At 39.0% G+C, this 27,350-nt stretch overlaps 2 protein-coding genes across 3 annotated transcripts in view; one reads left to right on the forward strand and one right to left on the reverse strand.

The window, feature by feature from the left end:
- Positions 1 to 2,472, forward strand: part of STARD3NL (STARD3 N-terminal like) — a 61,878-nt gene extending 59,406 nt beyond the window's left edge. The window contains exon 10 of the mRNA XM_074284485.1: positions 2,375 to 2,472. The gene's annotated coding sequence lies outside the window, so the exon portion shown is untranslated. The remainder of the gene's footprint in view (positions 1 to 2,374) is intronic.
- Positions 1,553 to 27,102, reverse strand: TARP (TCR gamma alternate reading frame protein). Of its 2 annotated transcripts, none has more exons than XM_074284489.1 (6): positions 26,913 to 27,102; positions 26,499 to 26,814; positions 16,303 to 16,365; positions 9,893 to 10,216; positions 4,723 to 4,776; positions 1,553 to 1,977 (listed from the first exon to the last, which is right to left on the reverse strand). In XM_074284489.1, the coding sequence occupies exons 2-6, from the start codon at positions 26,524 to 26,526 to the stop codon at positions 1,838 to 1,840; spliced, it is 609 nt and encodes a 202-aa protein (XP_074140590.1). In that variant the 5' UTR covers positions 26,527 to 26,814; positions 26,913 to 27,102; the 3' UTR covers positions 1,553 to 1,837. The 2 variants fall into 2 exon arrangements, with proteins under 2 accessions (XP_074140590.1, XP_074140591.1); XM_074284490.1 differs by having other exon boundaries at positions 16,303 to 16,335; positions 26,474 to 26,814.
- Between the last annotated feature and the right edge of the window lie 248 nt (positions 27,103 to 27,350).

Genomic DNA, 27,350 nt, shown 5'->3' on the forward strand with positions numbered 1-27,350 from the left:
CAAATCTTTGCAAATGATGGTGGGAAGGCAGGAAGGCACTGGGTTAAGCAGATTGTAGAAAATTCTCTCCATCCTTCTATGCTCTTTTGAGAATGGAAGGAAAAGCAATTTCAGGACTCGGTTCCACTGCTGGACATGCTAAGATTTTATGTGGACTTGGTCAACTCTGTTTTTAGGTTTTTGTACAATTCTGCTGGAGCCTCACTTCCCCCTGTGACTTTCTTATGCCTTGAGAACAATATCTGTTGCTTGGGATGTGTTTTCCCCGTAGAAATAAGGGGATCCTGGGAATGTGGAATGACTGACTGGCTTTGAATGCTGTTCCCAAGGCACCAGAAGATGGGATGTTCCAGCCTCACAACTAAGTCTCTGGGTTTTATCCAAAGATCTCAATGTCTCTGTCTCACATGAACAAGAAAAAGATCGTCACGTGATAATGAGTGATTCATCCATCTTGAAACTTCATGGCACTAAATAATACAAGTATGGCGGGCTCATCACTTCAGAGCTGGATGAGCTGATGGAGATCTGCTTCCCCATTGGGCAAATAAGAAACTCAAGGCCCAGAGGGTTGATCTAGGATCACGATATAATCAACTGACAGTCATAAGGACTTTAGAAGCCGCCTTGTCTAATACTCTCACTCTGTAGATAAGAAACTGAGGTCTCGGGAGGTTAGAATATTCTACAATCCTGTGTCCCCAGCCCCCACGGCTGTTGCACACATACGAACTTCCAGCTCTGTACTGGACATTTTCCCCAGACCGTGCCCCATGCTTAGAATGCTGTCCTACCCTTTTCTTGGAGTTCCATCTAAAATCCCATCTTCTACAAGAAGCCTACTGATCCTATTTACTCTGACTTATCCTATTTATTTCTTATCTCTACACATTTATTTCTTTTTATTTCTATTTATTTCTTATCTCCCCTTTCAGAATGTGAGCTGCTTGAGGAGGAGGGCTGTTCCCCGCCCCCCAGCTTCTTTGTATCCCCAGCACGTAGTTCAGGGGCTGGCCCACAGCAGGCATTTAATAAATGTCTAATGTCTGTATGACATTATTGGCTACTGACTTTCTAGCTGGTGCCCTTCAGAAACTCCCTGGGAAAGCCCCCCTTCATTCCCCTGCAGTGCCCAAGGGAGACTCACCAGGAGGCGAATGAATGGGCTCCCTGATTGATACAGATGAACAAAAGGAAGAAACCACCTCATGATGGGCCATTCCAGTCAGTTCCTAGCTCTGATTTCATACAGAGCCTCATACAGGAAAGAGTACAGCCTTGGAGATAGGAAACACAAGATCAGCCTCTGCCCCCTCTCTCTAGTTGTGTGATTCTGATTCAGTCACTGATGTTCTGGGAGTCTCAGTTTCTTTATCTGTGCATTAGGATGAGTTAGACCCATAATTCCTCCCTCCCTGGGCTTTTGTGGGACTCAAAAGCCATAATGTGTGTCAAGTTTGCAGACCCGAAAGGGTTTTCTACTGGGGAGCGCTCGTCATCCTACTGGGTAGCGAATGGGCAGGTCACTAAAAGAGCTGACACAGAAAGGAAGGAGCTTTGTCGGGTTTTATTGGGAAGCATCTTCAGCAGGGAGGTGCGCCACTATCTAGAGCAAAGCACCAAAAAGTACCTACTTCTTACAATCTAAAGTTTCCCGTTTGTCTAACAAATTAAAAGAGACCAGTTTACATTTTCCAAGTTACAACAAAGATCGTTGCTAAGCAAAAGATAAGTAGTGAGAACCAGTGCTATGACCACTGTCCCCCTCCTTCAGAAGACAAATGGAGCACGCAGACAAACCATCTCCTCCAGGGAACTTAAGGGCATCTCAGCATGCCTACTTTAACCTTTGGCTCCCAGCCACTTTCTTTTGGTACAGGAAGAAGAGGACAATGGTGAAATAGATGATACTCTTCACAAGCAGGGTGGTGTAGGTATAAAAGGCTGATATATTGGCAAAATGTAGCTCCTGGAGCCCTAAAAGGAGAGAGATTGATTAGTGCTGCCTGGCTCTTTAAGAGATATAGAAGCAGAAGCTAGAGAACCTGGGCTCCGGCAGGGACAGCACCGAAAATGAAAGTGGGGTCCTAAAGGAAATTGAAGAAAGCAGGACACTCTAGGCTACCAATGTGCTTGTATATTTGCCCAGAACATTTCTGTATGATACCATTTCTTAGATTCTCTTTTTCCAATGGAGTAATTCAGAAGCATACAAACATAATAATAATGATGATGATGTTTATGATAAAATAATGAACATTTACAGAACTTAAGGTTCTGTAAACATTAAACTATAAATGTATAATGTATAAATTGTAGTTATTATTACTAAAAACAAAAACAATTATATTGTAAGGAATCTTCCTTCTTCCAGGTCTTCTAGGGAATTCCCATGTCAGAGATGGAAGAGGCCTCAGAAGCCACCTAAGACAACCTTTACTAAGACAGAAATTCCTAAGATATTGGAGCTGTTAACCTAGAGGCCATGAATTTAATTTTTAAACATTTGACTGCATTTCAATAAAGTGGTTTCCTTTGTAATTTACTAGCCTCAAACACTTACTAGTAGTGTGATTCTTAACTTAACCTCTGTCTCAGAAGTTGTGAGGATAAAAAGATATGAATTGTAAAATGTGTAGCACAATGCCTGGCATGTAGTAATTAGTAATTAATTGATTTAAAAACATGATTCTGAGAAGAGATGGAAGGGTTTCACCAGCCTGCCCAAAGAGAGTAGGATGCAAAGGTTAAGAACCCTTGATCTATATCATTCCTCCAAAATGTTTTTGCCTGAAGATCCCCAATGAAGGTGAACCTGCTACCTTCCAAGGGAAGAATATTGTGACAATCTAAGCTTTCACCAGTGTGTATGGGTTAGGAGCTGAGGCACAGGGATAAAGGAAATAGCCCTGACCCTCACCAACTCTGACACTTCTGAATCTGTAAAATGGGCTAATGATACCTTTGCTTCTCACCTCATTGGATTATTGCAAGGAAAGCACATTGTGTATACAAAGCACATGAAAATGTGAGTTGTTCTTAGAGACTCTAGGAAGTTGCATGTATCTGTTTAAGACATTTGCCCACAGAGTTGTCATGGGGTTATGTCATTCCAAGGGCCTGCCCCTGAAATCCCATGGAATTCTTTCAGCTTGACCACGTGGGTTGGGGAAGTGGGCTTCTTCTCTGAATGAAGGAAATACACAAGGCTGTGGTCTCCAAACCTGTGCCCTGTAGCCCACCGCACTCCCCAGGGCCTCCTAGATAAACCAGTTCAAAATGTAATTAATACTTAACAAATAAATGCTCAATAAAACAGAGATCTTATTCCATTTTAAAACTAAGTCAATATGTACTCAGAGGGCTCCTTGGGCGTGGGTTAGTGGCCCTTGTTTCTATTTGGGCTGACACCACAGACCTGGGGTAAAGAAGCCAGTGCTGCAAGTGAGAAGCTTTTGTTACTTGTGCTGGTCACGCCAGGTCAGTGGCTGGTGACCATCCCCAGCATTTAGAGCTGACAAGGCATGGGCCAACTACCTTCTTAGCTGTCATCTGGGACTGTAGTTGCCCAGGGGGATTATTATGAAGATCAATCCATTGGGAAAGAACCCATTGGGAAGTTGAAAGTACCAAAAAATGGGAGGTGTTTTGTGCCATTATCATCGTCAACAAGGCCTAGACTGGAGATTTGAAATATGGCCCACCAAGAGCCAACCAAGGCCCTCATGCCCTCGGAAGCAGTCCATATGGGCTTCTGTCAGCCCTGAGCCTGAGCTTCTGTAGAAAGTTTTATTCTGTGATGTCGGTGCATGAACAAGTCACTTTTCCTCTCGGCCTGTGTCTTCAACCATGAAAACAAGGGGTTAGTCCTGGATGACCACTGGATCCCTTCCGGCTCTAATGGTCCTGGATTCCATGTGACTTGTCTGAGACAAAGTGGGCTAATGATGGAGGGGATAGGACTCCTCCCACCACCAGCCCATAAATGAGTGTTTGAAGGCATATAAAGCCTAGTTTTTTCCATTAGAGTTAGATCAGGAAGAGATTTTAGTTCTCATAAAATTTACCGTCTTCCCCCATTTTATGTTGAAGAAACCGAGCAAAGGAAGTGACTAACCAATGTCACACAGAGAGGAAATAAGGTTTGAAAAATGCTTTACAGGTATGACCAGTAGGTATCATTGTCCCCACTGTACAGATGGGAAAACTGAGCACAGAGAATCCAAGACGAGCATCAAGCAGTTAGTAAGCGTCCCGAATATGAGTGCATATTTTCCTGACTACTAGCCCGACATTTTCTCTACTGAGAAGCTTCAGTGACTCAGCCACAGCCACACACCACTAGTCAGCACTGCGGCTGGGAAGCAAGACCATTCGCTTAGTTTTGTCTCTAGGGCTGACCAGGACTTTGGGTGATTCTCAGGCAAAGCTCTGGAGTGATTTACCTCCCAGCAAAGAGCTGCTGCAGGTTCCTAAAAGTCAAAAGCTTCTAAGCTTTCTGACCCCAGAAGCCCTCCAGCTTGGCGCTGCTATAGTCAGATTATGGCAAGGAGAACAGGCCCCTACATAGATGAGCCAGCCACTCTCGTTTCCCTCAACATTGGGTGGCTTGTTCTGGACCCCAGGAAGCTTCTATTCCTCCCTCAATTTCCTGGAGTTAAAGTTGTCATGAGTAAAAATTCCCCCGTGGCCTAGAAAACGAACTAATAATGTAAAACCTACCTTTAGTCCAATCTTTATTCTTCTTACATGCTTTTGAAGAGGAATTTTTAAAAACTAGATAAACAAACAAAAAAAATTCATTTAATTAGCGGCACACACATATTTCTGCCAACAGAAAGACATCCATCTTGAGAAAACCAAAGGATTTGGGCAGACTTCTTATCAGGGAGTAAGTGTTTTTTCTATTTTTATTCATTCATTCATTCATTCATTGGATTCAAGTTCCATTGCTGGGTTTGGACACATGATGATACTGAGGTATCAAGCAGGAGACATTTTTATCACAGACAAATCGGGATCTCTTTCGGGAACTTTGTGTTGTTAGCCGGATGCGTGGGTGATCGGATTGCTTGGACCAAAGAAAACTCACTTATTTGGAGAATGGAGTCAGTCAATCAAAAGCCATTGATTAAGTGCCTAGTATGCGTTAGGCCCAAAACTAAGCATAGAGTTGGAAGGAGCTTGGATATCACTTAGCCCAGCCAGAATGACAAGAGAGCTTGTCTCTTGAGTAAATAGAACTCCTGCCAGATTCTAGGGTACCATGCTTGTGTTCTTTCCTTTAAGGACTGGACTTGACAATTAAGTCCTTGAGTGAAAAGTCACTATCTTGGGTTCAATTGGTGTGGATTCTATCATACTGATACTCTGAAATGGTTTTGATAATTTTTTATGTCCCTTGTATTGGCTTATCTCTATATTGTCCCAGTTGAATGTAGCTTCTAGAGGGCAGAGATTGTTCCATCTTTGTGCCTTCACTCGCTGATCAATCACTTTTGGACTTTTTGCAGTGAGTAAAACTAGGGGTATTTTCTTTCATTTTGAATGTGATCACTAAATGACTTTTCCCCCCAGAAATTACTTAATTTAATAATTCAAACCCACAATATTCATTGCATTGTTACCTTGCCATTGGGTACCTAATGGTCAACTGAAGTTGACATTTTATTAGGAAAATGCTGAAGGAAAAATACTTTGCTGGAGTGATCCTTCGCCATTTGACTGGTACCCTCCAGAGTGGCCAAGTCATTTGCCATAAAGGGCTTTTGGAGTTGGGAGAAAGCTTGTCTTAATCTGGATCTGTGAACTTCTTTTGTAAAATAAGTATTTCAGCACAGTTGCTTCCTCTAATCCTGTGCGTTTCATTTTAGACATTTAATAACATGATTTTGAGAAGTGGTCTGTAGGCTTCAACATTTCCAAGGAGTCCATGAATCAAATTAAAAATTAGAACCCCAATAACCCAATCCATTTATTTTATAGACAAATCCAGAGAAGTGAAGCTACTTATTCAATGTCACAAGGGACAGAACCAGGATTTGAATCTAGATCTTTTGAGAGCAAATCTAGTATCCTTCCTATTGGGGGCACCCATGGAGTTTTGTATCCTTACACTTGGGAAGTGGAGAACAGCAGAGTGACAAGGAGGAAAGACAAATGACAAATGGAAGAAATTGCCCTGCTACCAATCAGTTTAAAAATAAAAATCAAGCCTGACCCTAAAACCAAGAACGGTCTGGCAGAATTGCTTCCCTCGACCAACTTCAACCAAGCACGATTTTCTACTAAACTGCTCACTTTATTAGGAAGTTTCTCATGACCTTTTTAGCAGTCAGTTCATTGAAGTGACACATTTTAAACTATCTGCTTGGGAATTCTTTAGGATATTTTCATTAAGCAGAACCGGAAGATCACTATCCACTTCAACAACAATACTGTATGAGGATGTATTCTGATGGAAGTGGAAATCTTCAACATAAAGAAGAGCCAACTCACTTCCAGCTGATCAATGATGGACAGAAACCACTACACCCAGAGAAGGAACACTGGGAAGTGAATGTAAATTGTTAGCACTGCTGTCTATCTACCCAGGTTACTTATACCTTCGGAATCCAATACTTAATGTGCAACAAGAAAATGGTATTTACACACATATATTGTATCTGGGTTATACTGTAACACATGTAAAATGTATGAGATTGCCTGTCATCTAAGGGAGGGAGTAGAGGGAGGGGGGATAATTTGGAAAAATGAATACAAGGGATAATGTCATAAAAAATTACTCATGCATATTTACTGTCAAAAATTTATAATTATAAAATTAATAAAAAAAAAGATAAAAAAGGATGTTTTCATTAAAAGCGGCTTCCTTTTATATAAGGGGCAGCCAGGGGACTCTTCTGTTGGTTTTGAAATAAGTAAAAAAGTGGACGCCTAGGAAAACCAAAGCAGTCATACGTTTAACAGAATGACTCACTAGAAGCCGCAGAACTGTGCAATTCTGAGCCAGAATTCAGAGAAATACCTCTCTCCTTTCCCCACCTCTACCACAATTTCTCTACCTCTGGCCCTCTCTGGGGCTCTTAGGCTGTGTCTGTACAGAAAGAGCCAATGGACTCATTTTATTGGCTAACTAGTCATTAACTAGACTAGTAATATAGATATTGCCTAAAACTCAGTATAAACCAATAGAATGAAGAGCAAACATACCCTATTATTCAGACAAAAAGACACAATCCAATTAAAAAAAAATAATTCCAAATATGTGTAGAAAACTTGCACATGTTTAACGTATATTGGATTACTTGCCATCTAAGGGGTGAGGGGAAAGGAGAGTGAAGAAAATTGGAATACAAGGTTTTGCAAGGATGAATGTTGAAAATGATACATGTGCTTTGAAAAAAGTTTTATATTAAAAAATAAATCTTAACCATTCAAGACCCAAAGATGCAATTAATTGAGGTCTAAAGTCTTGAGCAGCTTGAGTGATTCATGTGTGTTAGGATTACAAGGTGAGAACTCAGGTTGTCTAAACAATTCTCTAGCTCAGAATTCACACCTTTGGTTCGGGCCTTTAAAGGGAGTTTACACCTTTGGAATTCTGAGGGGGAGTTTATGTGTTTAAAGGAGTTGGCACCTTTAAGAGGAGCAAGTTCATTGACTGTAGGAGTTCTCACAAGCCCCGTTGAGTTCTCACTACAATCTCTGAGAAGATAAAAGAGGGCAGCGTTGGGTCTGGAGAGTAGTCGAGTCTGGGACAGCAGGCTGGAAGGGAAAGTCTGACTGGGATTGAGCTTAGACAGTGGTCTGGAAGGATAATTTAGAGACGATCGGACCTTTACAATTTTTCCAAAGGTGTGAATTCTGAGCTAGAGAATTGTTTAAACAACCTGAGTTCTCACCTCGTAATCCTAACACATGTGGGAAAACACTTAGAATTCCTCCCTTTGTTTTGCATCCACGCAAACAGCATGAGGAGGTATCGTGGGGAGAAATATATGAATTTCTTTTAAAAATAGATTTTGAATATGGAACATAGAGGTAGAACTAGGAGGAATCTCACACTCCCATTTTACAGATGAGTCAAGAAGTCACTTGGATCAAGTAACCCAGGTAGTGACAGAGATGGAATTCGACTTTCCTATCTACTTTCCACTCCGTTGTCTCACCCCTTTGGAAAAAATGTGTGGACTCAGCAGATGATTTCTAGTCCTCCTTCTCCATATCTGGAGACTTTTCTCTTAAGACATTTGTCCAGATCTGACAAAAGCCGGTAAGAGTATAAAACAAAAGGACTCTGTCAATCTGCCTTCATTAAGCTATTGTCACATCCATTTCAAGGAGTAAATGTGATCCAATGGGAACTTGGAAAACTATCTGTACTCCTTGGATGGCTCCAGCAGATCCCACTCTTCCAGGATGGGTTAATTTAAGGCTGTCCTCTCTGGTGGGGAGATGTGTTTATAAACACCTTAACAAGTATTTATAAAATATCCATTATATGCCAGTCACTGAACTAGGTACAGGAAACAGAAGAGACAAGTGAAATGAGGTTCTGCCCTCAACAGAATTATAATTAATTTGAGAAGCAATATTTAAAACATTTTGTATATGATCCCAAATATCAGATATCCAAACCCATTCATTAATCAACCAATTAAATTTGATGGGTGATAATGTATGAGCCCCATGGCCACCAGTTCTTGGGGTTTGTTATGAAGAATTGGGGGATTTTATGAAGAGAAGGGATTGAAACCAGTAAAAGAGTAGGGACTGGACCGGTGATAATTGAAAACACAGGTAAGGAAAATCCTTCTACCAAAGCAGGTTGGCTTCCCCTTTAAACCTTATCTTTGAAAGTTTCTGGAACCCTTGGAAGTTATATGCTTTGTCCTGAATCAGTCAGGACAAGATGTGCCCAAGTATTCGTGGACCCCATGAGGCTCCCATGAAGCCATGCTATCTGAGTATACAGATGGTAGATCCAATATATACAAGATTTTTTTTTTGAATAGAAGGAATTATAAACAGAAATAAGTTGAGAGATATGTAACAACAGCCAAACTCTCTGCTTATTCCCTGAATTCACATTTCCTTCTCCCTATCCTGCCTCAACTGCCTCTTGTGACTTGTTTACTTCCATCTCTCTGTCTCTCTCTCTCTGTCTCTCTCTGTCTGTTTCTCTGTCTTTCTCTCTCTCTGTCTCTCTCTCTGTCTCTCTCTCTGTCTCTCTGTCTCTCTCTCTCTCTCTCTCTCTTGCTCTCTGTCTGTCTCTGTGTCTCTATTTCTGTCTCTTTCTTTTTATTTCTCTCTCCTGTCGCTCCTGCAACTCTCTCTCTCTCTCTCTCTCTCTCTCTCTCTCTCTCTCTCTCTCTCTCTCTCTCTCTCTCTCTCTCTCTCTCTCTCTCTCTCTCTCTTTCTCACTGTCTGTCTCTGTGTCTCTATTTCTGTCTCTTTATTTTTATTTCTCTCTCCTGTCGCTCCTGCAACTCTCTCTCTCTCTCTCTCTCTCTCTCTCTCTCTCTCTCTCTCTCTCTCTCTCTCTCTCTCTCTCTCTCTCTCTCTCTGTATGTGTGTCTTTCCTTCTGTATCTCTGTCTTTCATTTCTGTGTCTGTCTCTCTCTGTTTAACTTCCCCCATTAGAATGTAAACTCCTTGAAGGCAGGAGCTCTTTCTATTTGTAATCTGTCCCTATAGTGCTTAGCATACCATAAGTATTTAATACATAACATTGGATTGATCTGGGGAGGCTGGCCAAGACTTTTCCTGATAACGAGGTCTGTTCCTGATTGAGCTGACAGAAAGCCCTTGCACAGAGAGAGAGGCGCCAATGCAGAGAAACAAGGAGCTTTGTTTTCCTGATCGAGAGAGCTGAGATCTGAGTACATACCTTTCCAAATTGAAGGAATAGGAATTTCCTTGGGTTCTATGCCCGTATTCTCATGTTGGTAGAAGTAGGTGAGGTTTTTACTCAAAGTATCTTCTTGTACCGTCAGCCAGCTGACCTGTGAGTATGAGCTGCCATTCCCAGTGATAGGGCCAAACTGTGCATCCAGAGGCTGCGAGTACTTATTTTCTTTCCAATAGGTTTTAATGACATTGGGGAAAAAGTCTTCCAGCAGGCAAATGTAGGTCCCAGATTTTTTTTGTTTCACCTCCTCCAAAGTAGGGAGAAAAATTATGGGCGTTGGTGTTTTTTTGGGAATAACGGACTCTGTAGAGAAAACCAGAGAACAACATAAAGTTAGTTACTGGAAAGAAATGAAAGACTAATATTGGTGCCATCTAATGCAGGTCAACCTTAATACTATTGGGGCCAAGGAGTGATGCCCCTTATTCTTCCCTGGCCACCATGATTTTTTAGACATAGAATTTCAACAGTGAAAAGAATCCCATTGGTCATCTAATCCAAACCAAAACTAAACAAAGTTCCTTGTGTATTATACCCCAATGATCATCTAGCTATTGATTAAGAATGCCCGATGATGAGGCAACTGCTACTTCTGAAGATAGTTACATTGATTTTTGGATGACATGAATTGGTAAAGAGATCATCCTTATATTGGGTGAAAATTGCCTCTTTCCAACTTAGTTCTACTTTCTCTAGTCAGGCAGCAAGATGGGCTGAAGTCCTCTTCCAAATGACAATCTTTTAAAAACTCCCACAACATTATTTCTGGGTATTCATCAGTATTGATGATGCAGCACATCACATAGGACCTCTAATTTTGGGGATAGGAGATGGAATTAAGAAGAATATTGTGAATTTCTTTAGATATTAATCAGATTGTTTTTTTCTAGTTAATGCTGAGGAACCAGATTTTCTCTCTAATGTCACTTTATTTATTTGATTTTATCAAATGCTTGGGAAATTTTTACAAAGGACATTATGTTGTTGCCAAAGTGAATTTCATATCAATGATCCATGGAAGTAAATAAGGCCGCAACTTATGCCTTTGAATGGGAATATGGAGCTTTCAAATTCTCAAGAATTCTGGTCAGAAAAATATTTATAGCGGCACTTTCTGTGGTGGCAAAATTGGAAATTTCTCTAGCTATTGGAGAATAGCTGAACAAGTTGTGATATATGAATTTAATGGAATATTATTGTACTGTAAGAAATAAAAAGCAGGATGATTTCAGAAAGACCTGGAAAGACTTACATGAACTGACATAAAGCAAAGTGAGCAGAATCAGGAGTACATTGTACACAATAACAATATTACAATATTGTAACAATGACATTGTATATAATTAACAATGTTGTACGATGAAGAACTGGAAATCACTTGGCTATTTTTAGCAATGCAATGATCCAAGATAATCCCAAAGGATTTATGATGGAATATGAGATCCACCTCCAGACAAAGAACTGATATTATCTGAATACAGACAAAAGCATGCCATTTTCACTTTCATTTTTTCTTCTTCTGTTCAAGTTTTCTTGTAGAAAAGGTTAATATGGAAATGCTTTTGTTAGTTTAGATAACTTACACAGATTGCTTATTATTTCAGAGAAGGGGGAAGAAAGGGAGGGAAGATTAGAATTTGAAATTCAAAGCTTACAAAAACCAATAAATGTTAAAAATTGTTTTTTACGCATAACTGGGGAGGAAAATTTTGGATTATTTTCTAAATGTACATTTTTCTTGATTTTTTCACAAGAAAATCAGTTCTATAAGTATCAATCACATCTTAAGTTTGAAAAACCAAGTAGTGCCTGAAGAAAACTTCATTCTAACTTTCAAAATTGTCTTCTGTTAATAAATGATATTTCTTTCCAATGATAAACTTTTTTCTCAGAACAGGATTGATTTTCTTTTGTATATCATTATCTTGCATATCAATAGATACATTTGCCAGTGACAATACATGTTCCTTGTCCAAAATATTTCACAGAAATGATTCTATTGGTCTTTTCAAAATGGCCTTTGCCTTTTGAATTTTTATTTAATTTTAAACATTATTGAAGACTCATATTAAAAGAATTCTGATTTTTCTACATTTTCCTAGTTTAAACTTATCTAGTAATTGGGAATTTTCTAAGTATATCATAATCTTTCAAATCAGATACATTTAATCATTTAATTTACTTTCTATCCCCCATCCCACCATGGTTTTGTTTATTCCATTGGCAACAGAATAATTTTAGATCCCTTCTAAGTATAACTTATATTGTAAATGATGAACCATAAAGATGATGATGGATCTGCTACCCTAAGGGCTTCTAATAAGAATATCATTAGGACTGAATGGGGCATCTGCCGGAAGAGTAGAAACAGCCAGTGGATCCACCAATATTTCATTAAATTCTTCCACTAAGATCCTACACTGATGCCTCCTCATGTCCTGGGAGGGATCTTGCCTCTTAAAGTTTGTCTGTGGATCACAAGCTCTAATATGTTCCTTCAAGATAGGCAACAACTGTGGGTCCATTATCCCCAAACCTATGGGAAAAAGCTATGTTTTGTGAAGCTCCTCCTAAGTTAATAATTTAGTGGTGAGGTCAGGGTGGGGGGCTACAGACCCTCAAGAAAACTGTTTAGAAGCTGAGAAGGCAGTGCAATCTGATGTCTAAGAGTACAGTGTATATCAAAGACATTAACAGAACCCATGAATTACTGAAGAATAACTAAACAGCGAAAATTAAACTATAGTATTATATTGAAAAGAGAAATATAATTTGTAGGCTAAATAATTTGATAAATTATAGAAGAATGATCAACATTTTTGGAGGATTATTTAAAATTCTTTCAATTTGAATTCCTAATGTATAAGAAAGCAGATATCTGGTCCAGAGGTATTAAACTTACCACTGTAAAATTCCAGACTGTGAACCAAACAAGATGAAAATGACAACTGGAAAATATTTAACAAAATAAATAAAAACACAACACAACATAGATGATGTTAATTTGTAATTTTCTAGGCCAATTTGTGGTCTTCCATGAATCTAGACTATTTTTGGTTGTTTTTTTTAATTATCAGGAAATGTTCATGACTGAAGGGGTGAATTTATTTTTAACTCAAATCTGAAGTGGATTATTATTGTTATTTTAGGCCTTATTAATTAGAAACATGGATTTAGAGCTGCCAAAGACCTTAGCCTAATCATCAACTTTAACCTTACACTGTGATTTTTCATATAAAGAAACTAAGATCTAACAAGGGGAAATTAATTGCCCAATATCACAGAATTCAAAGTCAAAGTCTTCTGATTCCAAATTAAGCCTAACTTGAGATTTTAATAAAAACAACAAAGCACTTACTGCTCATTCTGAGTCTGACCCATTGAATCATGTCTTGAGCAGTCAATGGGTCAAATGAGATAAATTTAGCTCTACACAATGTTTTTAATTTTAATTGTAATTTATTTGATACAATAAAAATGAAACCTAACCATATAGGCACGTATTCTGTAAAGCCATCCCAGAGTCAAAGGGACTGGAGGAATCAGTTAATAAAATGTAAAGTTTGATTTCCAACTTAGACTTTTTTTTTGATACAAAGGGTTTTATCAGTTTCATTAGCCAATATTCTAAAATAACAAAAAGATCTAGTAAAGTAGCACAGACTCTAGAGCTGTAGCCCTTGACTCTGTGTACCCAACCCTTCCAGAACAAAATGACTTTCTCCCTCCCATTAATTTCAGCCATATAGTCACGGCAGTTCTACCGGAAAATAGCCCATTTAAGTCACAGACATTCAGTAGTTAAAGTTTTTTTGCTTTCTCAAGTGGGAAAACTTGGTCCAAGTGAATCAAAGTTCATTTTATACCAGGATGCCTAAAAACTGGATGGAAATATAATTGAAATACTTACTTGTCACAATGATCTTTGTCCCTTGACCAAAGATTTTAACACGTCCCACTATAGGGCAGCCTGACTCAAAAACCATCTAAGGAACTCACATTCACAGTCGGAGGGACACAATCTAGGGACACTGTGGGGCCAAACACCTTAGCTCTTTGACGATTTTGTTTTTCTCTCACAATGGTCCACAAATTTGCTAAATCTCAGCCATGTTTTCAGTTAACTTACATATTAGGGTTGATTCTCTGCAAATTTTTATTTCTTCCTTTTTCTTTTTGTCCTCAGTTTCTTTCATTACTCCTCTCAAAGTACTCCTTTTCACTTCATAATAGTTTATCTAATTTATTTGATTAATTAGAGAATGTGCACACTTTTGCAAAGATTAAAGAACTTCAGAAGGAAAACAAATGTCCAGCACAGTAAATGTTGTGACCATTATTTCTTGGTGTTGAGAAACCACTGATGAGAAAAATTCTTTAGAGGTTTTCTCCTTCCAAGTAGTCAAATAATCTCTGGAGTGACTGCAACCTGGGTGACTTTCTTTTTTTTTTTCTTACATTTGAGACACTTTTCCATTTGAAGTTAGATTGTCCCTGAATCCTCCAGGGAATTCCTACTGTATAAACACACAAATCAATGTGATAAGAGTAGGGAAAGAATTTAGGATCTGGATGGAAGAGACTGGAGTTCAAATTCTGCTTTTGATATTGTGTGCAATGTTGGGCAAGTCATTTTATTTATCTAAATCTCAGTTTTCTCATCTGTGGAATAGGGATTGTAGTCATATCCTTATTGTAAGGATCAAATGAAATAAGTATAAGGTGCTTTATAAACTGGAAGCTTTTACCTATATAAAAGTCCACTTTCTTGTTATCATCATGGAATTTAGATCTCGAAACACCTTAGTAATTGTCTAGACAAGGGCTTCTTAACATTTTGGGAATTTGGATCCAATCCGCAGTGAAATACACAGGTCCCTTCCTGCGATAATGCTTTTAAATGCATAAAATGAAGTGCATAAGAGTACAAGGAAACTAAGTACATCGAAATGCAGTGATCACCATGCATATATAAGTATAGATACATATAGATACATATGTATACCTAAAAATATATAAAAAGCTCATAGATGCCTAGAACTCTTGGACTCTAAAATTCTTCCATTTTATAGATGAGTTAGCAGAGATACCAAGAGATTGTTATCTCCTTCAATCACACAAGGGGAAGGGGGAGAAGAAACAGAGTTGTGATTTGAACTCATATTCCCCCAACTCCCAGCAATTTTAAAAATATATCCAAGTTAATGGATCCTAATGGGTTATACAGCTGATTGTCAAACCATGAAGTTCAACTTCTACATTGAAGTGATTGTTACAGAGTTACCTATACTTTTCTAGTTTAAAGGGATCTTGATGACCATTCGGGTTCAGGGTTGGCAAACTATGGTTCCTGCCTCCCATCTCCTTTCTCTTTTGATTTGGTCTGTGAGCTAACAATGGTTTTTACACTTCTGCAAAATCTAGGCCAGACTAGGCCCCTCAAAGAATTCCCATTAAAATATCAATAAAAATATCAAGTGACCATCCAGATTTTCTTTGATGATGCCGAGTGATGGGGAGCTCATTACCTACCACCTAGTTGTCTTTGGAAACACTCTCAGTAGAAAGTTCTTTCCAAGTTCCAGCCTAAACTGGACTCGTTGCAGGCATGAATCTTGATCACTCTCAACTCCAGGTCCAAAGTTTATGACCCTTCTTTTTCCAGATACAAGCTGATGTTTATACATGAGGAATTCACTGGAACATTCAAGTTCAGGTAAAATGTTTTCCATGGCTTCCAGTTCTGTACCTGTGTCCCCCTAGTTAAACAGAGCATATCTGATCCCTTTTGAGTGGTCAGAGATAGGACAGAAAGTAAATTTATGAATATAGTATTTTGTGAATGATCTTTTAAATAAAACTTTAAATAATCAAAAAAGTCAAAGGTAAAAATGGCATACATTTATTTCTATGAAGTCTTCTTTTTACTTTCAATAAGATTTAGAAAATAATATTAAGAAAATTTCCCTCTCCTTTCCTTCATACCATAATTTTATGCAATTGATATGAAATCACAGTAAAGACAAAGGGACAAGAGAAATCATAGGCATAAAAAATAAGAAAATTGTTTCATACCTTAGATGATTTAAACACTTTTCAGGCACATTTGCAAAAATAAATTATAACAGCGAGGGAAACAGCAATGGCCCAGGAAAAAATCTTGGCAGTAGCCCAACATCTCTCCTGAGCCTTGAATTGTTTCCCCCATTCCCTCCTTTCTGCCACTAACTTCAGTCAAATGTCCACAGCTGCCCACTGTACAGTAACCCACTTCACTTGCAGACGTGCAGTAGCTGTGGGGTTTTGCTTCCCCAAATGACTAGAACTTTATTTTCTTTTAACTTGGGATTATTGCAAACTGATAGTAGAAACCTAATTGAAATACTTACTTGTCACAATGAGCTTTGTCCCCTCACCGAAGACTTTTACATTTCCCACCGTGGGGCAGCCCGCTACAAAAACCACCTGAGGAACTCACACAAGCTAGCGACAGCATCAAGCCACACTGAAGGGCCAAACGGTTTGTCTCTGTGCTGGTTTTTTTTTGTCTGTATCTCCATAAATTTATTAAACTTCAGTCATATTTTCAATGAACCTTAGTTTTCTAGCCTAAATATTTGTGCTGAATCCTTATAAATTCTTCCCCATTTTTTCTTTCCCTTTTCCCTTTTCTCTTATTCTTCTTAAAATACTCATTCCAGCTCCACAAGAGTTTTTCTAATTTATTTGATGACTGACTGAGCACAATTATAAGTTCAGAAAAATGCTCACTTTTTGAAGTCTAAAATGCCTTGGAAAGAAGTTGAATTTCAGTTACAGTTTAAATAGTTAAATAGTGAACTATTTCAACCTTTTGTCTTTTCTTTAAAAAAAACACACTCAAATATGTGTGACAGAGAAAAAATAATCATTCTTTCTTGGGTGACAGGGTCCTGGATAGCTTGGTGCCAAAATTTCATGTATATGAAATGATTCTCCATTTGAGCATTTTACCTAAACTTGAATGTTCCAGTGAATTCCTCATGTATAAATATTAACTTGTATCTAGGAGAGGGAGGGTGGTCAACCTTGGACCTGGAGTTGGGAGAGATCGAGATTCATGCCTGCAAGATATACTAGCTTATATGAATATGGGCAAGCTACTTTACCTTTCCAAGCCTCAGTTTCCTCATTTGAACAAAATGGTAGTAACTATTTCTGTTTTGCAAGAAGCAAATGCAATGTTGTATTTAAAATATTTCATGCAGCTCTTCAATGTTTCTCTACAAATGTCAGTTATTGTCATTTTAGTAAAAATGATTTTTTGGCCTAATTCCCTTATTTTTAGATGATACAGCTGAGATGCTGAGAACAGGTAGGTGACTGGCCCGGGTTACCCAAGGAGCAGTTAATAGAGTGGCTTTTGGGACGCAGGGTCTCTGAACATAAACTCTCTTTGTATAAGATTGTTTTTAGAATCCTCACATTAAGTCCTACCTGATTATCAGCATGCAAAGCACAGCAACCTAGTGACATGGAACATACCTGTCACGATGAGTTTTGTTCCTGAACCAAATAGTTTGATAATCAGCACAATGTCTGAGTCCTTTACAAAATCCCCAAAGCCAAGAGCTCTCTAAAGAGAATCCAACTACTAAACATTCCCCCCTCCCCATACTCTATCTTCCTTTTGTTACTTCTTGAAAAACTCTTTCATTCGTGTCTGTTCTATGACTTTTCATTGATTGATTGTCTAAATCATCTATTATCAAAATGTTTTCCAGGGATCCTTGGGGTTCCCAAGACCATTTCAGGGGGTCAACAAAGTCAAAACTATTTTCAAAATAATATTAACTATTTTCATTTCTAATAGGATAAATAATGACAGATGGAAAATGAAAAAATATTTGGGAATGGGGTCCTCAATAATTTTGAGGAGTATAATGTTTATAGGCTTTATGGATTGATTCATCCATTCATTAAGTCATTGATCCATCCATTCCTATACCCTTACAGCAAGCCAAGCACTGAGCTGAGATTTGGGCCCCCAAACCAAATGTTTCTTCTGTTACTGCCTGAATCATCCTTATTCTGGTTCATTATTTCTAAGGAATCACCCCCAACTTTCTCTATACCTTGTTAGCTTACTGATTCTAGGATGTTTTGGAGTTCTGATGAGCCTGAGTAACTAGCTCAGAGACTTTAGTAGCTTGCTTCCCTGATTGGATTAAGGGTGACCTTATAGGTGTGATCACTAAAATATAATTCACCCACTTGTAGCTTGGATACTGTACAATATGGTTCTCATTTCAAATTTCTTTTCTAAACCCAATCTTCAACCCAAAATCTAGGATTGGGACTGGTCTTGTGACTAATATAAGGAACTCCCTGTCAACATATGTCTACAAACTTCTCACAAACTTAACCTCTTAGAGAATAACCTGGGCCATCGAGACATGAGAGGTCAAAGGCAGCATATGAAACTAGGTCTTGCGGGTTCCTATCCACTCCTCTACGCTACCTTTCCTGTTAGGATTACCAGGTGAGAACTCAGATTGTATGGACAGTGACAAGGTGTGAATTCAAGTTGTCTGGACAATTACCAGGTGAGAACTCAAGTTGCCTTGACAGCTCTCTGGCTCAGGCCTTTGGTTCCAGGCCTTTAAAGGGAGTTTATACCTTAGGAATTCTAAGAGGAGCAAGTTCATTGGTTGAAGGAAATTTTCCCAGAAGCCTTTGCGTTATCCCAAGCCCATTCTCTGGGAGGATAAAAGAAGGGCAGCACTGGGTCTGAGAGACTCGACTCTGGGATAGAGTCTTGAACCCAGGCAGGCTAAAAGGAGACCGGTCTGATTTGGGAAAGGACAAGAGCTGGAGGAGATTCAGAGCTCCCAAGAAAGCTGTGCACAGAGGAAAGATTTTACAGATCTCCTCCCAGAGGATTATAATTGAGCAGATGACCGGATCCTCACAATTCAAGAACATTACACTTTCCTACCCAAGATACTTGATAATGAAAACGGATTCACAGACTTATTCTGATTATTCATTGTATCCATATTTTTTTTTCCTTCTCAATTCTCACCTGTATTATATATAAACCCTTAATCCTTACTCCTCTTTAGCAAGTATTGACTAAGCCTCTGCTGTGTATTGAGCACTGGACCAAACCCAGGGGAAACACCAACATTTAAATAACACGGTTAGGAGACGATGTTTATTGACTAGCCGGTCAACTGTTGACTGATTGACAGAAACAGAGTATCATAACTGATCAGTATTTGGGGGCAGTGAGGAGCAGAGAATGAAATTAAGTGCTCCTATGTATGTATTACTTTATAGATATCATTTAATTTGACCATCACAAGACTCTCATGAAGTAAGTGCTATTAATATAAACCCCATTTCATGGGGGGAAACAATGAAGCTCAATGGCTTGCCCAGGATCGCTTACAGGGAACTTCAGAGGCAAGATTCAAACTCAGAACCTCTTTCCCATGATCGGCACTCTTTTCATCATCCTACATTCTCTGTCTGTGAGATTCTGGGGACTATCTCGACTAGCTTTCTGGGAAAGTTTGTTGGCAAAAGTAGTATTTGAGCTCGTTTTCTAAAGAATGGCTAAGAGATTGGCAAGTGAAAATGGAGAGGGAATGCACTTAGAGCGGAGAGAATAGGGTAAGCAAAGGCATAGAGGTGGGAAGCAGAGTATATTTGACTAGAGGATACAGTACACAGAAGGAAGTAATACAAAATAAGGTTGGAAAATAGGGTGGTACTAGATTAAAATCTTTAATATCGGTCAGAGGAGTCTGGACTTTACTTGGAAGGCATTTGGGAGCCACTGAGAATTCTTGTACATTCAGACAAATAAGTCTGAAGAGGAAGAGTCTGGTAGCTGCTCAAACAGTGGATTAGAGATAGGCAGAGAAGAAGTAGGGCATCCATCAGGAAGTCGGAGTCCAGGCTTTAATAAAGGTCTCCACTAGGGTGGTCACCATGAGTTTAGAAAGAAAATATGGATGGAAGATACAGTGAAAGGTTTTTGGATCCACAATTCCTTTGGTTGTGTTAAGGGAATGGATGGGCCAAAAATCCATTTTCTAAATATCTTCCCCACTATCAGTGAACTGATTGTTAGATTGAATCAATCAATTTAAAGAAAATTTAGCTGGTTAGTCCGATCAAAGTGTCTAAGACAATGTTAAGCACACACAGGTCATCGATTGAGAGCTGGAACTAATCTTAGCCATTATGGATCCACAATCTTCACATTATACAGAGGAGGAAACTGGGATATAAAGATATAAAGTAATTTGCTCAGGATCCTACTTCCTTTCTTCCTGAATTATTCCCTATCTTATCACCTCCTAAACCCCGATAAGCTCCTGATTTCCTAGGAACACATCCAATTTTTCTGAAGGTTCCTTATGTCACCTACTTGCTAATCATCTTAGATTTGTTAACATACTTATTACAGAGTCCATCTGATCCCATATTTCAAAAGGTGGATTAGAGAGGGTCCATCTACATGGAAATGTCATCACCAAAGATGCTGAAGTGTTAGCTACTTGCTCTCAAATGGCCATCTTTATTAGCTTTAACTGTCCAGCCGGAGACAAAATTTGAGGTAGAGTAGTCCATATTTGCTGTAGAACCCTCATCCTTGTTTATGTAAATTCTATACTTGCAGTGTCTGCCATGGATAAGGGACATCAAATAGGAAAGTTACCAGCTCAGCCCTATTATCCTCATCTACAAAAAAGTCCTTAAATCCAAAATGATTCACTTAATGCCCCTGCTAAATTACTTGATATTATCATCATTAGGAAGTGACTTTCCTCTCACCCCCATATGAGTCTGCCTTCCCCTACTTACATTCCATGCGAGCAAGTTCACAAACATTAATTCCTTCAGGATTAATTCAGTTTCTTAGGAATTATCAAAATCTGTGTTGGTCCAGTGGGGAAAAAAAGTGCTGCTTCTGGGTCTGAAGGTTCAATTTATTTTTAGTTACGTGACTGTGGGTAAAGTCTCTGAATCTCAATTTCCTCATTTGTCAAATGAAGATATTAGACTCTGGTCTCTTTTTAACTCTAAATTTTACGATTTGGTGATCCAATAAAGAAGGCTGATCCCTGTGGAATTGTTAGCCTGGATGGGTGAGGGAAGCGTCACCTGAGGAAGACTTTGTCCATCCCGAAGCTCAACAGAGAAGGGAGCTGACGCAATTGTTTCTTTGAGAAGTCTTAATCAATTTATAAAGCAACTATTACTTATCCACAGTCCTTGTTTGCCCACATCAAACCCTTTAGTCTTATGCCTTGTGGGTTCTATCTGTTCATAGCTGGCACTTGGGATTCCATCGGTGGATCATGGCCAAGAATCAGGGAGGCAGGTGTGTGTGTGTGTGTGTGTGTGTGTGTGTGTGTGTGTGTGTGTGTTTAAATCTGTCTAGTATATGTAAAGATTTTTCTTCTGAAAAGTCTTTTAAAACTTTAGAGATGGCAGGGATCCAGAAATCACTTAAGCCCATGCTTTTATTTTACATAGGTGGAAACTGAGGCTCAGAGAGATGGTCTGACCTGTCCAAAATCACCCAAATGGTAAAGGCCCCAAGTCAGATTCAAACCCAACTCCCAGATCTAGTGCACTGTTGTGTCCCCTTGAATGGAAGCTCCTGGAGGATAAAGTCTGATCTTTGTATCCCCAGTACCTGGCTCAATACAGGTGCATAGTAGGTACTTCACAAAGCTGCATTAGATTGATATGAATTTCCCCAGATGTAAATAAGAAAGAAGAAAAATACACTCACCGCTCCTGAGAACTATGAGCTGAGATCCTTCTGCAAAGCTTTTGATCACGCCTGAGCTATCACACTGATTACCTGCTAAACAAAAACATCACAAGCACTACAAACAAGGCTTGTCCTGGGCCACGAACAGAGGCAATGTTTCATCCAGGGATGAAAATCAGTAATCAGCCAGAACTCCCAAATGGCTTCCCATTTGTAATGTGGTTGCTAGATTATGGGTTTCATAATCTGCTGTTCCTCTTCTTGGTGCGCCGCCAAATCGGCAGACCTACCTGTAGCTAAGTTTGATTTGTTGGCAGTTTAACAGGAAGTCTACTGTTTGTTGCTCTCTAGGAAAAGACTCTACCATCTCTGCTCTCATGTACAATCAGTTACCCATTTCCATGATTTCTCTCTATTTATCTGCCTCTTCCTCCCTATTACTATTACCACAAGCCTAGTCTGGGCACTTGAGCCTCCTCAATGGACAATGACTTCATTGTAGGTCTTCCCATCTTCATTCTTCCCAAAAGAACCTTGTTTAAGTTTTACACATACAAGTAACTTATTTGAGTGTGAATCCACAATCTCTAGGTTGAACAAAGCAAAATCTGTTAAAGAAGAGAAATCATTTGGTGAGGGATTTGAGACTTGCAATTTGTACCTGTTTCAGAGAGAAAGCAAAGAAAATGTTTCTTCAGAGAAGCTGGGATTGTAATAATTTCTATGATGTCTCCAGTAGCAAAAAGGAAAACATAATCGAAACACTTCAGAATTCTGATCCATGCACTTACCAATCATGATTTTAGAGAAGTGATAGTTAAAGTAGCTGAGAGGTGGTGGGATATGGAATGGGGCATACATTGTGAAATGAATCCAATTTTTCTTAAATGTACCTTAAAGGAACCCCAAACCCAAGAGCAGTTCTTTTTGAAAAGGAAGAATTATTGGAGAGTTAACAGTGATAAGAAAAGTAGAGCCTTAATAAAAACATGGTTTAATTAAAAAAGAAATGAGGACTCAAAAGTCACCATTATAATTCATTTACTTAGTCAATAAGCACTTATCAAAAATTTAATTAAGTCCATGCACTGTGCTAAGTGCTAGAAATGTTTTTATTTTTGTTTTTTCCTAGTAAATTTATTTGTTTTTAATACACCATACTTTATGAATTATGTTGGGAGAGAAAAATCAGAGGAAAAGGGAAAAACCATGGGAGAGATAAAAAAAAACAAACAAACAGAAAAAAGAAGTGAACACAGAATATGTTGATTTATATTCATTCTTCCTAGATCTTTTTCTGGATGCAGATGTCATTTTCTGTCCTAAGTCTATCGGCATTGCTTTTGGATCACTAAACTGCTGAGAATCACCAAGTCTTTCATCGTTGATCATCACACATTCTTGTTGTTATTGTGTACAACGTGTTCCTGATTCGACTTGTTTTGCTCAGCATCGGTTTGTGTAAATCTTTCCAGGCCTTTCTAAAATCAGCTTCTTCATTATTTTTTATAGAACAATAATATTCTATTACCATCATACACCCCAAGATTTTCAGCCATTCCCCAATTCATGGGCCTCTACTCATTTTCCAATTCTTTACCACCACAAAAAGAGCTGCTACAAACATTTTTGCACATGTATCCTTTATGATTTTGTTGGGAAACAGACCTAATAATGGCACTGCTGAGTCAAAGGGTTCTAAATTGTTCTCCAGAATGGTTGTATCATTTCTCAACTCCGCCAACAATGCATTAATGCCCCTGTTTCATCCTCTTCAACATTTGCCATTATCTTTTCCCATCATTTTAGCCAATCTGAGAGGTGTGAGTTGATACTCAAAGTTGTTTTAATTTGAAGCTAGAAATGTTTTTTTTAATCATCCTGAAATTTAGGGAGCTATATTTTAACAGAGAAAATTCACATTCATACACACAACACACATATAATATAAATTCAAAGTTATATAAGAGAGAAAGTATTTGCAGTGTATGATGGGGGAATATTTATTAAACATTTAGGGCATCAAGGTGGCACTATACTGCATAGAGCACTGGACCTAAAGTCAGGAAGACTCTCTTTTCTGAATTCAAATCCATTATCACATACTTATTAGCTGTATGACCATGGGCAAATCACTTAGTGCTCAGTTTCCTCATCTGTAAAATGAGTTAGAGAAGGAAATGGCAAATCACTCCAACTTGCAAGAAAACCACAAATGGGGTTATAAACAGTTAGATGTGACTGGAAACGACTGAACAGCAAAGTACCTACTATGTGCCAGGCACTATGCTAAGCAAACAGCTATGTGCATTTATACAGGATAAATAGGAAATAATCAGTAGAGGGAAGGCACTGAAATCAAGAGGTTTAGTAGAAGGTGACATTTCAGTTGGTACTTGAAGAAAACCAGGGAATCCAAGAGGAGAAGATGAGGAGGAAGAATATTCTAGGCAGGGAGTGGGGCAGTTAGAGAATATGGCCAGAAAAGGGATTTGGAGTGTTTTACTGAAAGAACATAAAGGAGAACAGTCACAAACACAGTGGAGATCATGTTAGGCCCTCTTTTTAAAAAGCTCCAGTGACTCCCTGCTATCACTAAACTAAAATTCAAAGAGCTATAAAAAAATAATAAAAAGGATAGTGAACCACCACAACCAGTACAAATAATGAGGAGAAATAGCATCTCAGCTTCTGTTGATAAAGGAATTTCCTGACCTTGTAGCTCTTGGCAGGATTAAAACCAAAGTTTTGGGCATACTTTTGACTTTTTTAGGCATATATTTACATGTCTTTTCCCCAGTAAACTTTGGTCCTTGAAGGGAGAGTAGCTTTCATTTTTGCTTTTGTATCTCCAAGTCCCACACAATGCCTGGAGGACACCTTTCCTTTTTCTAGACCTGTGAGATCATCATTGTAGGGAATTCCCAGTGAGGAATATCCCTAACTAATGTAAATGAAGATATTCTGTAACTTATGATTGTAGAGAATTACCTGAGATGTGGAAAGGTTAAGTGACTTTATGTAGAAGATGCCTAATAAATATTTTCAAAAAAACATAATACGAACTTATGCTAAGGGAAATGAGCAGAACCAGAAGATTGTTGTGAACGGCAACGGTAATATTATAGGATGATCACTTCTGATGTATGTGACTCTCCAACAATGAGATGAGTCAGGTCAGTTCAAATGATCTTGTGATGAAGAGAGCCATCTACACCCAAAGAGAGGCTTATGGGGATTGAGTGTGGATTACAATATAACATCCTCACTCTTTTTATTGTTGTTTGCTTGCATTTTGTTTTCTTATTCATTTTCTTTCCTTCTTGATCTGATTTTTCTTGTGCAGCGAGAGAATTGTATAAATATGTTTACACATATTGGATTTAATATATATATTTAGCATGTATAACATAGATTGGATTGCTTGCTATCTAGGAGAATGGGTGAGGGGAAGGAGGGGAAAATTTGAAACACAAGACTATGCAAAGGTCAATGTTGAAAAATTATCCAAACATATGTTTTGAAAATGAAAAGCTTTAATTAAAAAAAGAACATGATAACACATGGTATATATCTATATCTATATCTATCTATCTATCTATCTATATATATATATATATGTATATATATATATATATATATATATATATATATATATATATTTTTTTTTTTTTTTGTGGGGGAGGCTGATTTCCTGGAGAGAATACAAGTCAAAGAAGTTTCTTAATTCTTTATCGTTTCAATACATGTGTTGTACAAAAGGGAGACTTTACAGAATCCTCATTCCTTAATCTTTTTAATGTTTGCCCATTCATTTTGCTTAGATTTCCTTTCAAAGCACTCTCATTTCCCTCCACACCTCATGATCACAGATCTCCCTCTCTCCCTGCCCCCACTTCAGGCCTTCAGGCATCTACAGAAACATATTTTCTTTCATTGCTGATCATATGGTTTCCCCAAAGCTATTGCCATTTTCTTGAAGGGAACTTTATTTTGGATCTTTCTTCTCTTTCTGACACCATTGGACAACTCTACCTGGATCTATAAAAAAAATAATAAAAAGGATAGTGGACCACCACCACCATTACAAATAATGAGGAGAAATAGCACCTCAGGATTAGAAGGCTGATCTCTTGACCATTTAGTCCAAATTCTACCCTTAGAAACATTTGAATTGGTTCCGTCATGTAAGGAATGAAGAAAGGATATTAATATTTTGCTTTTCCATGTTTCTCTCATTTTCTCATGAGGAATATTGGATCTAATTCCTGACTTTAGACCATGAGCCATGGACCGGGGACCAGAATGAAGCGGGAGTATCTGAGTTCAAGTTTTGCCTCAGATATGTGATGCTGGATAAGCTACATAAATAAGCTCCTCTTCCTTTGTAAAGTGGGAATGGGAAGAGGACATGTCCACGGCCTGGTGGAGAGAATGAGACACCATATATAATGTAACGCTCACTGCCAAAAAGCAGAAGGGCAGAAATGGAGAATTGGAAGGAACCCCCCAGGAGCTGTCTTGTCCAACTTATAAAAGCAAGGGATAGCTTACAGGTCTATAGAGATGTGGATGATTCTGGTGATGGAAGGAGTTTGGGACTTGGGTGAGTTGGAGCAAGATTGGAGTATGTACAGACACAAACTATGTGGCCTTGAGAAGAAATGCTGGAAGTGCTGCAGGCAGGCTGGGGATGGGAGCCAGAAATGAGGAGGCGGCCACCTGGGAAGAGGAGGCGGGGGGGGGGAGACTGAAGAGGGCAGGATTCTTGTACATCCTGTCACTGAGACTTGATGGCTGTGGTGGTACCAGCATGCACAGTAGTAGGTGCCCTCATCTTCACGGGTTAAGGAGTTTATTGTTAGGACTGATGTTTTTTTGTCTTCATTCTTTTCTGCCACAAATTTGTTCCTTACATTATCTAAAGATTTTTTCATAGGTTCACTGGTTGATTGGACAAAGAACAGATGTTGCAAAGGCTGGTTTGGCTTCTGCTGGTACCAGTGTATGTACCAATCAGCAAAGTTCCACATGCTGGCCACTTGACAAGTGACCCGGGCCATTGTTCCCAGCTGGCTGGTGATGGACACTTGAGGCTGCTTCAGTTCTATGGCTGCATGGCCAACTAGAAGGAAAAGAAGAGAACATAGTGACATGAGGAGGGGCTTTGGCCATTTTCTTCTGTTTCTCTATTGATCTGAAAAGGAGAAGATGCATACTCACTGGCCCAGAGGGCGGCCACAGCAAGCACTTGGTAGAGGCTCATTCTGGCTGGACCAGTTGTGAACCTGAGGAAACACAAGGAAGTGAGGACACTGAGAGGTGGAGAGGGGTGAGTGCAGAGGGTGAGTAGAGGAAGCTTGTTGTGGAGTCAGCAGAGGAAGGGTGCTGCTCAGTCCTGTTCTAATGTTCTTTGTGCATCCAACCTTTCTAAGAGGGGCAGAGCAGAGCTCTCCCCATGGGAGGAGGCAGGCTTGATGAAATCAGCAGTGATTGGGCTTCTTTTCCCTTGCCCAGAGATGAAGGCAGAGAAGTGTTGTCTTGACCCACTTCTGCCCCTCTTGTCCCAGACATCCTGAGACTGTCTACTGATGGCTCCTCAGACACCACTGAGTCCTCAAAAGAAGAAGATCTTACAGGTCTTTAAAGTTTTATTCTCAC

The sequence above is a fragment of the Sminthopsis crassicaudata genome, chromosome 1 (genome assembly GCF_048593235.1).
Source record: "Sminthopsis crassicaudata isolate SCR6 chromosome 1, ASM4859323v1, whole genome shotgun sequence".
NCBI classification, from domain to species: Eukaryota; Metazoa; Chordata; class Mammalia; order Dasyuromorphia; family Dasyuridae; genus Sminthopsis; species Sminthopsis crassicaudata.

Bases quoted from the DNA above. Each gene is read 5' to 3' on its own strand.
- TARP (XM_074284489.1), bottom strand. From the start codon at position 26,526: ATGAGGGCACCTACTACTGTGCATGCTG. The intron at 10,217-16,302 runs GTAAGTATTTCA...TTTTCTCTACAG, and splicing joins GACAAAGCTCATTGTGACAA to AGTCCGTTATTCCCAAAAAA. The intron at 1,978-4,722 runs GTAGGTTTTACA...CTCTCCTTTTAG, and splicing joins GAATAAAGATTGGACTAAAG to GGCTCCAGGAGCTACATTTT.